Source organism: Lactuca sativa, chromosome 5, assembly GCF_002870075.4.
Source record: "Lactuca sativa cultivar Salinas chromosome 5, Lsat_Salinas_v11, whole genome shotgun sequence".
Classification (NCBI taxonomy): Eukaryota; Viridiplantae; Streptophyta; class Magnoliopsida; order Asterales; family Asteraceae; genus Lactuca; species Lactuca sativa.
The window spans coordinates 74422564-74435074 of NC_056627.2; the positions used below are offsets into that span (position 1 = coordinate 74422564).

A 12511-nucleotide genomic window follows, 5' to 3' on the forward strand; every position below is an offset into this window, starting at 1 on the left:
ATACTAACAATTTCCGATTTACGACATCAACACACTCTCTTGGTCATTGGTGCTCCACGCTTAACTATAACGTGATGATCTTAGGGTGTCCGTGAACTCAAGTAATTATGAATATAATTTACCCTTTTCACATTCCCTCTCCCCCGGTTGTTTCCAACTACAACCACATCCTAGCTTAGCCATCGACTTGTTCCCATCTCAACGACTAGATTCCCCATAGTGTTTGTGTTTAATATTTCCTCCGAGTTCCTTTATAGATCTCACATATAAATCATGTTCTCTTGTTCTAAACTGTAAAATACTTTAAAAACTAAAAGCAATCTTATAAATTAGCAATAAAACAATTTCTTAAAAATAAAATAAAGATAAATTTATCGTCTATATAATTTAACAAATTTCCGAACCTTAGAAAGTTTTATACAAATTCATTTTATTTCTTACCTATGAAACGCATAACATATTACAGTTTTTCTTTTTCAGTTTCATATCTTCTAGACTTGCTATCCATTTATGACCATATTCCACAAGAAAGTCAAGATTTGGGCTTTCTACGGAGAATGCATTCCACGCTCCAGCAAACGCGTGTGGAAGGCAGATTAAAACCTCTCTCTAAATGAATTAGGCATTTAGGCCTCTCCTCTCCAACTGCGCGCATTACGCACCCTTTTCTCTCCTTTATTTGTGGATTGAGGTTTAAATCGGTATGAATTTACGTTTATACCCTCCAACCTAATATATATTCCACAAAATAATATTTTATTTCTTATATTTCTGGTAATAACAAAAATAAAATAAAAATTACCAAACCTAGAACACACAAACACACAAATCGGTGATCCGATCATTAAACAAAGATCAATTCACCCCCAAAACAGGTTGTAACTGCCACACGGTTTTGAAGAAAAGGTTAGAAATTTGTTGTTTTCGTTGTTTCAATTGTTTCCCTAATTTTGTTTCAATTTTACTGCTGTGTTGATTCCGTTATTTGCGTAATGATCTTTCCAAATTGTGTTCATGTAGTATACTGCATTAATCTTAATCCTTCAAAATTTTGAATTATCCAGATTATCGTTTAGATTTTGGAGAATTAAAAAATAAACTAACTTTTTCAATTCAAATTCAAATACGCTTTTGATTTGATCGTAATTTTTGTCCTGAGATGATTGTTCTTTACTTTATTTTGTTTCCAAACACTAGTTATATTCATTTTCTCGGTTTTGTTAATTTTAAATTCCGAAGATCTGTTACGATGATTGAGCAAATGTTGAGAAATTAGGGATGTGATGTTGGCTAATTTTGTAGGTGTGGCAGGTTTCGGGTGATTTGTTCATAACTTCTAACCTAGCATGAAGTTCCAAAAGGGGAGCAAAGTGGAGGTTATGAACAAGACGGAGCTGCCTACATCTTGGTGTGTTGCTGAAATTGTTTCTGGGAATCGGCATACTTATAATCTGAGATATGATTGTTACCCGGGTGTTGAAAAGGTGTCTAGGGAGTTTATTAGGCCTTGTCCCCCTCTTTCAAACGATTTTCAGAGTTGGATAGCTGGTGATATTGTGGAAGTGTTTGATGATAATGATAATTCATGGAAAACTGCAACTGTTTGTAAAGTTACTGATCAAGGTCACTTTTCTGTAAGGCCTCATGGTTTCACCCATGAAAGAAATGTCCCAAAATCCGAAATCAGGACACGACAATCCTGGCAAGATGGACATTGGGTTCCAATTGTAAAGGTACTACTACTACTTCCCCCTTTGCTTATAATGGAAATATTACATAAAAGTAATTGTTATTGGATTATAAAGATTTCAGGAAGCTATGGAGACGTGAATGCAAAAAATTGTCAAGAAAACGACAATGATGTTGGATTCCAGGAGTCTCGTGTGGTATCTTCCAAAACCCTAAAAAGAGCTTCCCCCTTTTGCTCTTCTCCTGGAAATGCCAAGAAACTGAAAGAAAACAGAAGAAGACTAATTCCAAACCAATCATTGGAAAAGGTAGATGCTTTTGGCTTTGCTTGCGCAAATGAGAAAAATTTAAACGGTTTTTATGAACCAGAGAAAGAAAAATTAAACGTGTTTGATGGTTGTTCTCTTTCAAGAATACCGGAGCCTGATAATACTGATGATACTGATACTGATACTGATAACGACGAATGCTCTGTTGGTAGTTGTAGCGTTTCTAGTTATGGTCAAAATAAGTCAACAAGTCCTTGTAAAGAAACCGATAATATTCTTTCAAGTGATGCTGAATCTTTCAATACTTCAACACCAAGTTGGGCAGAAAGTATTCATAGGTTAGAGTTACACGGATATCGGTCAACTTTAGAGGCGTTATATGCTTCTGGACCTTTAAGTTGGGAAAAAGAAGCATTATTGACCAATCTTCGGATTAATCTTCATATCTCAAATGATGAACATTTGACAGAGTTAAGGCATTTAATTTCTTCGGGAGCTGGTTTTCTTGATTACCAGTGAATAAATAAACATGTTTCTTTCTTTCTTTCTTTCTTTTTTCCTTTTTCCCACATTGTAAGAAGTGACACAAGTTATATATATACATAGGGTAGCTTCTTCTGTTGAATCTCTACAATTGTCTATACAATTGGATTTTGTAATTAGTGACCTAATGTAACAAACTTCTACGATGAAACGAAATGTATCCACCTCCATCTTTTTTTTTTCTTCATGATTCTATTCTTTCTACTTTTTTTTTTTAAATTACCGTTTGTTATCCAAGATATTCTAATCTTGTTTTATAACTTGTTTTATAGCACATTTGGTTCTAGGGTGGTGTATCCTTGCAAAAGCGCAATTGCAGCCTGCAGTGTGGGAGTTTCAATTCCAATCTGGATTGGGCTTCTTGTGGGCATTGGGCTTTTATGTCTGCCACCTTGTGGGCCACTGTGTACTTGATTTCTGATTTACATCTCACAGTGTAGGCCAGCTGATGGGTTGTTAGAAGAGTAACTTTTTTTTTTTTTTTTTTTTTTTTTTTTTTTTTTGCGGATATACATGCAGGTTTTAAACAACATTGGAAGATGACAGTTTTCAACTTCCTTAGTGGGATATTCTCAACAAGACATTTACTAGTCAGAATATATAGTGTAAATGTATTAGTTGAATCTTTTGTAATTTCAGGCTAGCATTGATATTGTCATCACTTTGCTAATGGATGCAACGAGATGATTATGTTGATAATCAGATCTGGAGACAGGTAAGAAGTTTATTAGAAAACTGTTTATTGATTAATATATAACCTTAGATGCATTAACAAGAGAGTAAATGGTAGATCCAAGATATCCAACCAAAGTATATGTCACTATCTCTACTTACATCATCTCTTCTTGTTTTTGGATGTTAATTGCTGTAAAAAAAAAAAAAACGTTATTCGGCAATGCTCGTGATGATGAAGATGAATCTATCTTTAAATTCATAGAATTTTGTAAACGATTTTTAGAAACAAAAAATGAATAGTTGTGTAAAATTGTGAGAATGAAAGGATATTATAGGAGGCTAAAAGAAATTTTCTTTTGATTTCTTAATTATTACTTTTCAATGGTCTAGTTTGAGGGAGTGAGTTAGAATGGAAAACGACTCCTTTACCACGGTGGCGACACATGCAAACGCTGCTGCTGTAGGCGACACGTTGTTCCTAGTGTTGCTATGAGTACACATTATCAACCCGTAGGTAACATTGCTTGTATAATAGATGATCAAAGAAGTTATTTTCAAGAGATACACCATTTTAGAAACTTTTAGTTTTCTTTTCATGTAAATGCGTCATACAATAACAATATTATTTATTATTTAGGTCAGTTTCATTCTTAGCCGATTTGGTTATCATTAGTCAGGATAACAACATACTTTCATTTCCGTCCATGTTAAGCCATATATTTTCTTTGTTGTACTTGATTAGCTTTATACCGTAAATTGTGATATTTTATTACAATTTTACGATCAATTAAGTGTGATTGCTTTATCTTAAGCAAACATTAATAAATATTCATTCATGTTGCTATTTCTTTCATAGAAAATTACCTGAAGGGAGGAAGGAGTCGTAGCGGGTTAGAGGAGGAGAGGGATGAGCGGAAGGAGAGTAAGAGAGAAAGAGAGGGGTGTTGCAGTTTGAGGAACTTGTTGGAGGTTGAAATCAAAGAAGGAATTTGGGGAAGATGTGTTCCGTTGCATCCGGCTTGGGCGGGTTGGACTACTTTCACCTTGGGTTCGAAGGGAAGAGAGAAACGATTCCATCCTCCCTAATTAAAATTTGGGTTAGTTTAAAATATGTTGCTACATGTAGATTTGGTCTTTTCATGCAAATAGTACCAAACCTTTTAGGATATAGATGACCACACCAATAAATCACACAAGAGGAGTTAGATGTTGAAAAAGATAAGTATAGAAATAGGAAGAGTTGGTAATTAATCACAATATGGGAGTTTGATGTAGATAAAGATCAACATGCTAGTAGGAGGAGTTTGCAAGACTCTGTGCTAAATAAGGTTAGAAAGAGGAAAGACATCAATGGATGAAACTCTATTAGGAAAGCCCTTTACACGTTCTTTTGGTTTGCTAACATGTTGTAACATTCTATGATTTCTATTGGATTAGTTTTGGAATAATGTAACAACCAAAAAAATCATAGGTAAAAATTTCATTTTTTTTAATTAAAATCAAACACCATTGTAAGTTTGTTCTAAACATTGAAAAATATTTCAAGTAACACAATTATCAGAGTCCAATCCCAAAGATCACATATTGCGGAAAACACGCGTGTATGTGCTGTGATCGTCCCGAGCTCTTTCATTTGAAAACTGGAGTACCTGAAACATAAACTGAAAACCGTAAGCACAAAGTTTAGTGAGTTCACCCAGATACCTCATACCATACATAACTAAACGCATAACGGACCACGGTGGCGAGACCTGCAAACGCTTCTTCTTCAGGTGACACGTTCCTAATGTTGCAATGAGTACACATTATCAACCCGTAGTTAACATTGCTTGTATAATAGATGATCAAAGAAGTTCTTTTTAAGAGATACACCATTTTAGAAACATTTAGTTCTTTTTTCATGATAAATGCATCATACAATAGCAATATTATTTAGGTCAATTTCAAACTTAGCCGATTTGGTTTTCATTAGTCATGATAACAACATACTTTCATTTCCGTCCATGTTAAGCCATATATTTTTTTGTTGTACTTGATTAGCTTTATACTGTAAATTGTGATATTTTATTATAATTTTATGATTAATTAAGTGTAATGGCTTTATCTTAAGCAAAAATTAATAAATATGCATTCATGTTGCTATGTTTTCATAGAAAATTACCTTAAGGGAGGAAGGAGTCGTAGCGGGTTAGAGGATGGGAGGGATGAGTGGAAGGAGAGTAAGAGAGAAAGAGAGGGGTGTTGCAGTTTGAGGAACACGTTGAAGGTTGAAATCAAAGAAGGAATTTGGGGAAGATGTGTTCCGAGGCATCCGACTTGGGCGGGTTGGACTACTTTCACCTTAGGTTTGACGGCTTCGAAGGGAAGAGAGAAACGATTCCATCCTCCCTGATTAAAATTTGGGTTGGTTTAAAATATGTTGCTACATGTAGATTTGGTCTTTTCATGCAAATAGTACCAAACCTTTTAGGATATGGAAGACCACACCAATAAATCACTCAAGAGGAGTTAGATGTTGAAAAAGATAAGTATAGAAATAGGAAGACTTGGTAATTAATCACAATATGGGAGTTGGATGTTGATAAAGATTAACATGCTAGTAGGAGGAGTTTGCAAGACTTTGTGCTAAATAAGGTTAGATAGAGGAAATACATCAATGAGTGAAACTCTATTTGGAAATCCCTTTACATGCTCTTTTGGTTTGCTAACATGTTGTAGCATTCTATGATTTCTTTTGGATTCGTTTTGGAATAATGTAACAACCCAAAAATCCAAGGTAAAAATTTCATTTTTTTATTATAATCAAACACCATTGTAACTTTGTTCTAAACATTGAAAAGCATTTCAATTAACACAATTATCAGAGTCCAACAAGATTCATAACTACGGCCCAAGCGTAAATCCAAAAAGATCCAAAACCACGAAATCCATAAAAGCCCACTAATGGCCTAATTTTCAAAATTAGGCCCAATCCCATACGAACCTTATCCTAAGCCCACATTTCCAATTCATATTGCTTTAAACACCCCTTGGGACAAACTTGATCAAAGACATAAGTCAAAAGTTAAAGTCAACGGATTGAGTTGACCTAACTCGTCGAGTTCCTCTGACAACCGCAAAGTCGGGAAGAAACTAGTCCAACTCGTCGAGTTGACCCACACCAAATCAGAATCGGGGAAAACCAAAACAACTCGTCGAGTTGGCCATCTAACTCGCCGAGTTCTCCCAAGACCAAACAGCTTAATCCATTAAGCCGACATAATCAAAACTAACAACTTCTCCCTCTCAGATCTTAACTGAAATGGCTTTAAGAAGGGTAAAGCTTCCAACTTTACCCCTAAGAACCACCAAAATGGTTTCAAAACCCAAACCTAAACTTAAAAGGGTAAGGAATTAATCATTAAGTACTTATTCCATAAAGACACAACTCCAAGATGCATATCTGACCATAAGAGGCTAGATGGCCATGTAAAGTTTCTGACTTTACACTTATTCATGATTAGAAGAAGCTTAAAAGCTTAAAAGAGAAAAAAAGGACTTAATGAATGCATGAAACCCTTAGGGCCATAAATTTGGCACCTTTATGCCAAAAGAGCTCAAGAGGACCATAGATCTGTAAGAATAGCACTCGGGACGTCCTTTAATCCCACCAATCACCCAAACATGGCTAAAAACATCAAAACTTAACCCAAAAAGAGATCTAATCAAATATTAAGCAAGGATAGAACTTTATAACCACAATATGTTGGAAATGATGCAAATAATCAAGATTTGAAGGCTTCTACTTGAATCACCACCTTGCACTAAGCATTTCCTTCTTTTAAGAGTTTCAAACACGCCAAATCATACTCACAAAGGCTCACAACACTCAAAAAGGCTTTAGGGTTTTGAGATTAGGGTTAGAGGCTATGGAGGCTGGAAATGAGGCCAACACTAGAGACTTAAGGTGTTTAAATAGGGTGCAAAATCCCGAAATTAGGGTTTCTCAAACAACATCCAACTCGCCGAGTTCCCTTCACCAACTCGGCGAGTTGGTCCTTAAAAGTACGCGCCCAAAAAACTTCCAACACGTCGAGTTTATGCCATAAACTCGACGAGTTGGCCCCTAAAAGGGAATTATTTTCTTAATTTGACCTTCTAGATTCCAGATGTTACAACTCTCCCCTATTTAAATTAGATTTCTATAACACCCTATTTCTGGTACGTATTTGATCTACTTTTATGCCTTTTGTATTAGTGACTCGACGAGTGGCGGCCCTAACTTGTCGAGTAGATGCGAGGTTGGGACGCGGGTTTAAGTAATCTACTCGTCTAGTCCGCGCTTGGACTTGACGAGTAGGCCAGACTGGATGAAACCCTAATTGAAGGGTTTGCACCCTATTTAAACAACATTATGAGCTTCAGGTCCAGCCTCCATCACTTCCAGAGCATTACTTTCGAAAGCCTAATTCCCTTTTGGCAAACTTGAGCTTTCTTAGTGACTTAGAGGGTTTTTGGTGCATTGTGTATCTAGTAGAAGAGTTGGAAGGAAGAAGGATCAAGGGAGAAGGACTAGATCCAGGAGCAACATCAGTTTCTCTTCAATTTCAGGTAATCAAGCTCAAAACTTGACTTGTGGTTTTATAGATTTTCTCCTTTGCCCCTTTATGGAGTTTTGGGGTCAATAAGCTTGATCCTTAAAACCTGGACGTCCCAAGTCGATTCACCTTCAGATCTAGACTCTAGAACCAAGTTCATGGCATAAAGATGCAATATCTATGGCTATATTAGCCCATGCACCTCTTTGGACCTCTTTTTGGGTCCTTAAAGCTTATACTTCCATGCATGCACGTAAAGTTCATAACTTTACGTGTTAGATCGACCTTAGAAGCCCAGATCTACCTTTTTGAATGAGAGTTGTACATCAGAAATGGAGTTATAGGCTTGGACACTAGGCGACTCGACGAGTTCGGGGCTTGAGTCCCCAATTTGTTGTGGTTCAATGGATCCCAGTTGAGTGTTAGCAGAGGTCTAGAAAGGTCCCAAGGAGTGTTTCGATGTTTTAAGAGTTAGCCGTAATCTAGAAACCATGGGACTCGATGAGTGTATGAACGCACTCGGCGAGTCCAAGGCAATCTTCTTACCCACAAGAACAGACTCGACGATTTGTTCATACAACTCGGTGAGTCGTAGACTGGACGTGTTCATATAATAAAGGAGGACTCGACGAGTTGTTCATACAACTCGGCGAGTCAGATGAAGGTTGACTCAATGTTATAGAAGGAGAACTCGTCGAGTTGTTGCTAAACTCGACGAGTAGAGTCGGGTATGGGAATAGAAGAAAGGATAGGGACTCGGCGAGTTGGCGGCCCAACTCGGCGAGTCAGGTCGACTGGAAGTTGACTTTGTTCAGGGGTAAAATAGTCACTTTACCCTAAGATTGTTATCAGTTCTGACTAAGTGTCTTTATGGAAATTGTAGTCGGGGAGTTGCAGGAGCAGCAACCAGACTTTTCCCACTCAGTTTTTCAGCAGTCAGTTTCACGAGGTGAGTTTCCTTCAGTAGGAACGGGTCTAAGACACCAAGGCCGGCCCGTAGCATGTTATGATTAGTAGATAAGAATGGGCGGGGCCCGTAATTCCCGATAGCAAAGTTTGATTATGATATACATCTGAATGATAGATCTAGTTATACTTGTTGTATGTATGATGCTAATATGTCTGCCTAGTAGCTAAGTGTGGGCGGGGCCCATATCTGATAGCTACCGAGTGTGGGCGGGGCCCGTATCTCGAGTAGCTGAGTGTGGGCGGGGCCCGTACCTCAGAGTTAGCGGAGTGTGGGCGGGGCCCGTATCTCCTAGTTGCATGTTATATGTGTATGGTATGTGCTAGCTTTGGGGAGCTCACTAAGCTTCGTGCTTACAGTTTCAATTTTGGTTTCAGGTACTTCAACTAGCAAGGGGAAGGGCTCGAGTTGATGACATGGCACACACACCACAACTTTTCGCCTGGGATTTATTGACTCTGATATTTTCTTTTTCAGTTCTGAAACAATGTTCAATATGATATTTTGAGACACATGACACTTGTTTTTATTTTAATTATGGATGATTATGTTTTAGTAATGCTTTTCAAACAAAAAAAATTTTGACTGTATTTTTGGGATGTTTCAAGTTGGTATTAGATCCTTGGTTTGTGGGATTCGAGCACACTTCCGAGTGTGTCTGAACTCAAACTAAGGAAGTGGTATAAAGTTTTCAAAAGAAAATAGTTTTAGAAAAGCAAAAAGAAACATAAAAGGAATAGAGTTTTTGAAAAAGAAAAAAGGGTGTGGTGCATGCGATCGGCCGAGCTCAAGTAAGTACTCCCAAATTACCCATACAAGTTTATGCTATGTTATGATTATCAGCTTTAGTAGAATAGCATGCTGGATTAGGACTAAGAATCTAGGAAGGATGCCTTACGTGTCTGTTATATGTGTTCAACTCTATGAGAAATACATGCTAGTACATATTAGTCAGGATGATAGTCTGAGTAGTATATGCTTGATTATGTGTACTCAACGTCCGAATGCTGCTTGCTTTGTGCTCTTAGGAGTCCTAGTTGTCTTTCACTAACTAGTAAACGAATATGTTAAGTTACATATTGCAAGGAATAAATAATTTCAAAAGTATAAGTCTAGCTCTATTTCGCAGCTCTTGTTTGAGTCCAACCGTTGTAGAGTAGGATCTCTCATTCGAAAAATTATCTAGTATGAGTAATATGTAATAGTACTCGTGAGCTAGTTAGGGGAAGAAAACAGGGACTTCTTATGCAGCTGATGGCGGAGAAAGAGTTGGTGATTACCCTAGGGCAAGCCTAGGATGAGAGTAGCAGAGGACAGTAGCAGTAGAAGGGACTTTGAGGAGTCAAGGCAGCTCTTGAGAAAAGTACGGATAGATGTGGAAGGTAGTATGGGCCCGTACTACTGAAGCAGAGGATCCGTACTTGAATCAAGGAAGGCTAAGACAAGGCCAGGGAACTTGTAGTATATGTGATCCCTCTAGATATATCAGTATTTCTGACCGTTGTCACTGTGTGTTTTTAGAATGGTGGTGCTACGCCCTAGACAGCAGTGGGCAATTTAGGCGAGGGATCAGACTCAGGCTCGGGGGCCGAGCAGCTAGGTAAACAGACTAGGGAGTTTCTCTCCTCAGAGATCACGCTCACTATTCTCGATCAGACTCCTATGATATTTGGTTCGATCAAGGAGGGTATTCTGGAGCTCATGGATGAGATATTAGGCATGTTTTGCGCTAAGGTGACGACCATGATGGGGTCGTGCACGCTCACCTTCAGGGAGTTCAGAGCCTGTGGAGCTCCCGATTACCATGGGGCTCGAGAGCCCATTGCTAGTACTAGATGGTTGGCAGATGTTGCCAACGCTTTCCGCTTCCAACAAATGTCCCGAGGTGGACAAGGTCAGATTGGCATCCTATCTTCTGAAGGACAGGGCACGAGACTGGTGGGAGGAGGTTGGGAGAGCCATTAGAGATGACAAAGTTTTGGATACGATGACCTGGGGTGATTTCATTACCAGGTTCAGGGCCGAGTTTGCACCCGTCATTGAGGTACAGTAGCTTGCTAGGGAGTTTCAAGATCTCCAGCAGACGACAAAGATGGTGGCGGAGATTACCGCCAAGTTTAGGGAGAGGGCTCTCCTTGTTCCACAGTATCCCGCGGATGAGGAGATGAAGAAGGCCTGATATCATGAGAAGATGCGGAGTGATATCCGACAGTTTGTGAGCTGATCTAGCTGTAAAACACTGGAGGATATGATATCACAGGCTCGGGAGAGAGATTGATTTGGAGATGGAGAGGAAGAGGAAGCTAGAGTCGGTACCTGGCACAGAGGGCTCGGGCAAGAAGCCCAAGACGGATTCCAGAGGGAAGGGCCAGCAGGGCCGAGGCCGCTGCGGCAAGTGTGGCAGGTCGCACATGGGCATGTGCAGGGCAGGGAGTTCGGGCTACTTCAAATGCGGCCGAACAAGACATGTGAGCAGAGATTGTACTGCTACTTCTACTACTACCACTGTAGCATCTAATCTGATTTGCTTTCATTGCAATCAGAGGGGACACAAGAAGTCCCAGTGTCTGAGTTTAGCATCAGCAGGACAAGTGGTAGCACCCCGCTCCTGCTACATTGAGGATTACAAACGGCCGAAAGGGTCGGGCCGAGACACCAGTTGCGAAGAGCAGTGCATTCCAGTTGACAGCCGAGGAGGCTCGGACGACTCCCGATGTGGTTACGGGTACGTATCTACTCTATCATCTCTTTATGATTATTGTTTATTGCTTATGGTTATGTGTTTGTCTATAGGATCGTTCCTAGTGAACTGCATCTCAACTCTAGTATTGTTTGATTTGGGGGCTACCCGATCATTTGTGTCGCTCACGCTTAGCAAGCGATTTAGAAGAGATCCAGGGGAGCTGGATTGCCCACTTGATGTGGAAATAGCTGATGACAGGACCGTCAGGGTCGCGAGAGTTCATAGAGGATGTACATTGCAGTTATTTGATGAGCAGTTCTCAGTAGACTTGGTTCCTATTCCCCTGCGAGAAAATAAAGTTATAGTAGGTATGGATTGGCTGAGCCCCAATGGGGTAGTGATTGATTGCGAGCTACAGTTAGTGAGGCTTCGCACTCCTAGTGGGGGAGAGTTAGTGATTCAGGGAGAGGGGCCACAACGCGGACCGATTCTTTGTTCAGCAGCGAGGGCGAGGCGCTACTTTCAGCAGGGTTGCGCGGGGTACGTTGCCTATGTTATGGATGCTCGGGATAAGGGTAAGGCGACGATTGACGATGTATCGGTGGTATGAGAGTACCCAGATGTATTTTCAGAGGATTTGCCTGGAATACCTCCTGAGAGACAGGTCAAGTTCAGGGTTGACCTGGTTCCTGGGGCGGCTCCGATAGCCAAGGCACCATATCGGTTGGCTCCTCCCGAGATGCAGGAGTTGTCTACGCAGCTGCAAGAGCTGCTAGACAAGGGTTTTATCAGGCCGGGCAGTTAGCCTTGGGGAGCCCCGATCCTATTTGTGAAGAAGAAGGATAGGTTGCACCGCATGTGTATAGATTACCAGGAGCTGAACATGGTAACGGTGAAGAACCATTATCCACTTCCGAGGATAGATGACTTGTTCGATCAGCTTCAGTGAGCATCTTGGTTTTCCAAGATTGATCTACGGTCCAGATATCACCAGATGTGGGTCAGGGATGAGGATGTTCAGAAGACCGCTTTTAGGACTAGCTATGGTCAGTATGAGTTCGTGGTGATGTCGTTTGGGTTCACCAACGCTTCAGCCATGTTCATAGAT

The 12511-nt window shown here is 39.8% G+C and overlaps 1 protein-coding gene across 4 annotated transcripts; it reads left to right on the plus strand.

The window, feature by feature from the left end:
• Positions 1-685: 685 nt before the first annotated feature.
• On the plus strand, positions 686-5374 carry LOC111908031 (uncharacterized). Of its 4 annotated transcripts, none has more exons than XM_042902460.2 (5): positions 694-906; positions 1303-1733; positions 1806-1997; positions 3141-3216; positions 3567-3585. In XM_042902460.2, the coding sequence occupies exons 2-4, from the start codon at positions 1347-1349 to the stop codon at positions 3186-3188; spliced, it is 627 nt and encodes a 208-aa protein (XP_042758394.1). In that variant the 5' UTR covers positions 694-906; positions 1303-1346; the 3' UTR covers positions 3189-3216; positions 3567-3585. The 4 variants fall into 4 exon arrangements, with proteins under 4 accessions (XP_023759612.1, XP_042758394.1, XP_042758393.1 ...); XM_042902459.2 differs by lacking the exon at positions 3567-3585 and adding an exon at positions 5331-5374 and having other exon boundaries at positions 695-906; XM_023903844.3 differs by lacking the exons at positions 3141-3216; positions 3567-3585 and having other exon boundaries at positions 686-906; positions 1312-1733; positions 1806-2688.
• The last annotated feature ends 7137 nt before the right edge of the window (positions 5375-12511 follow it).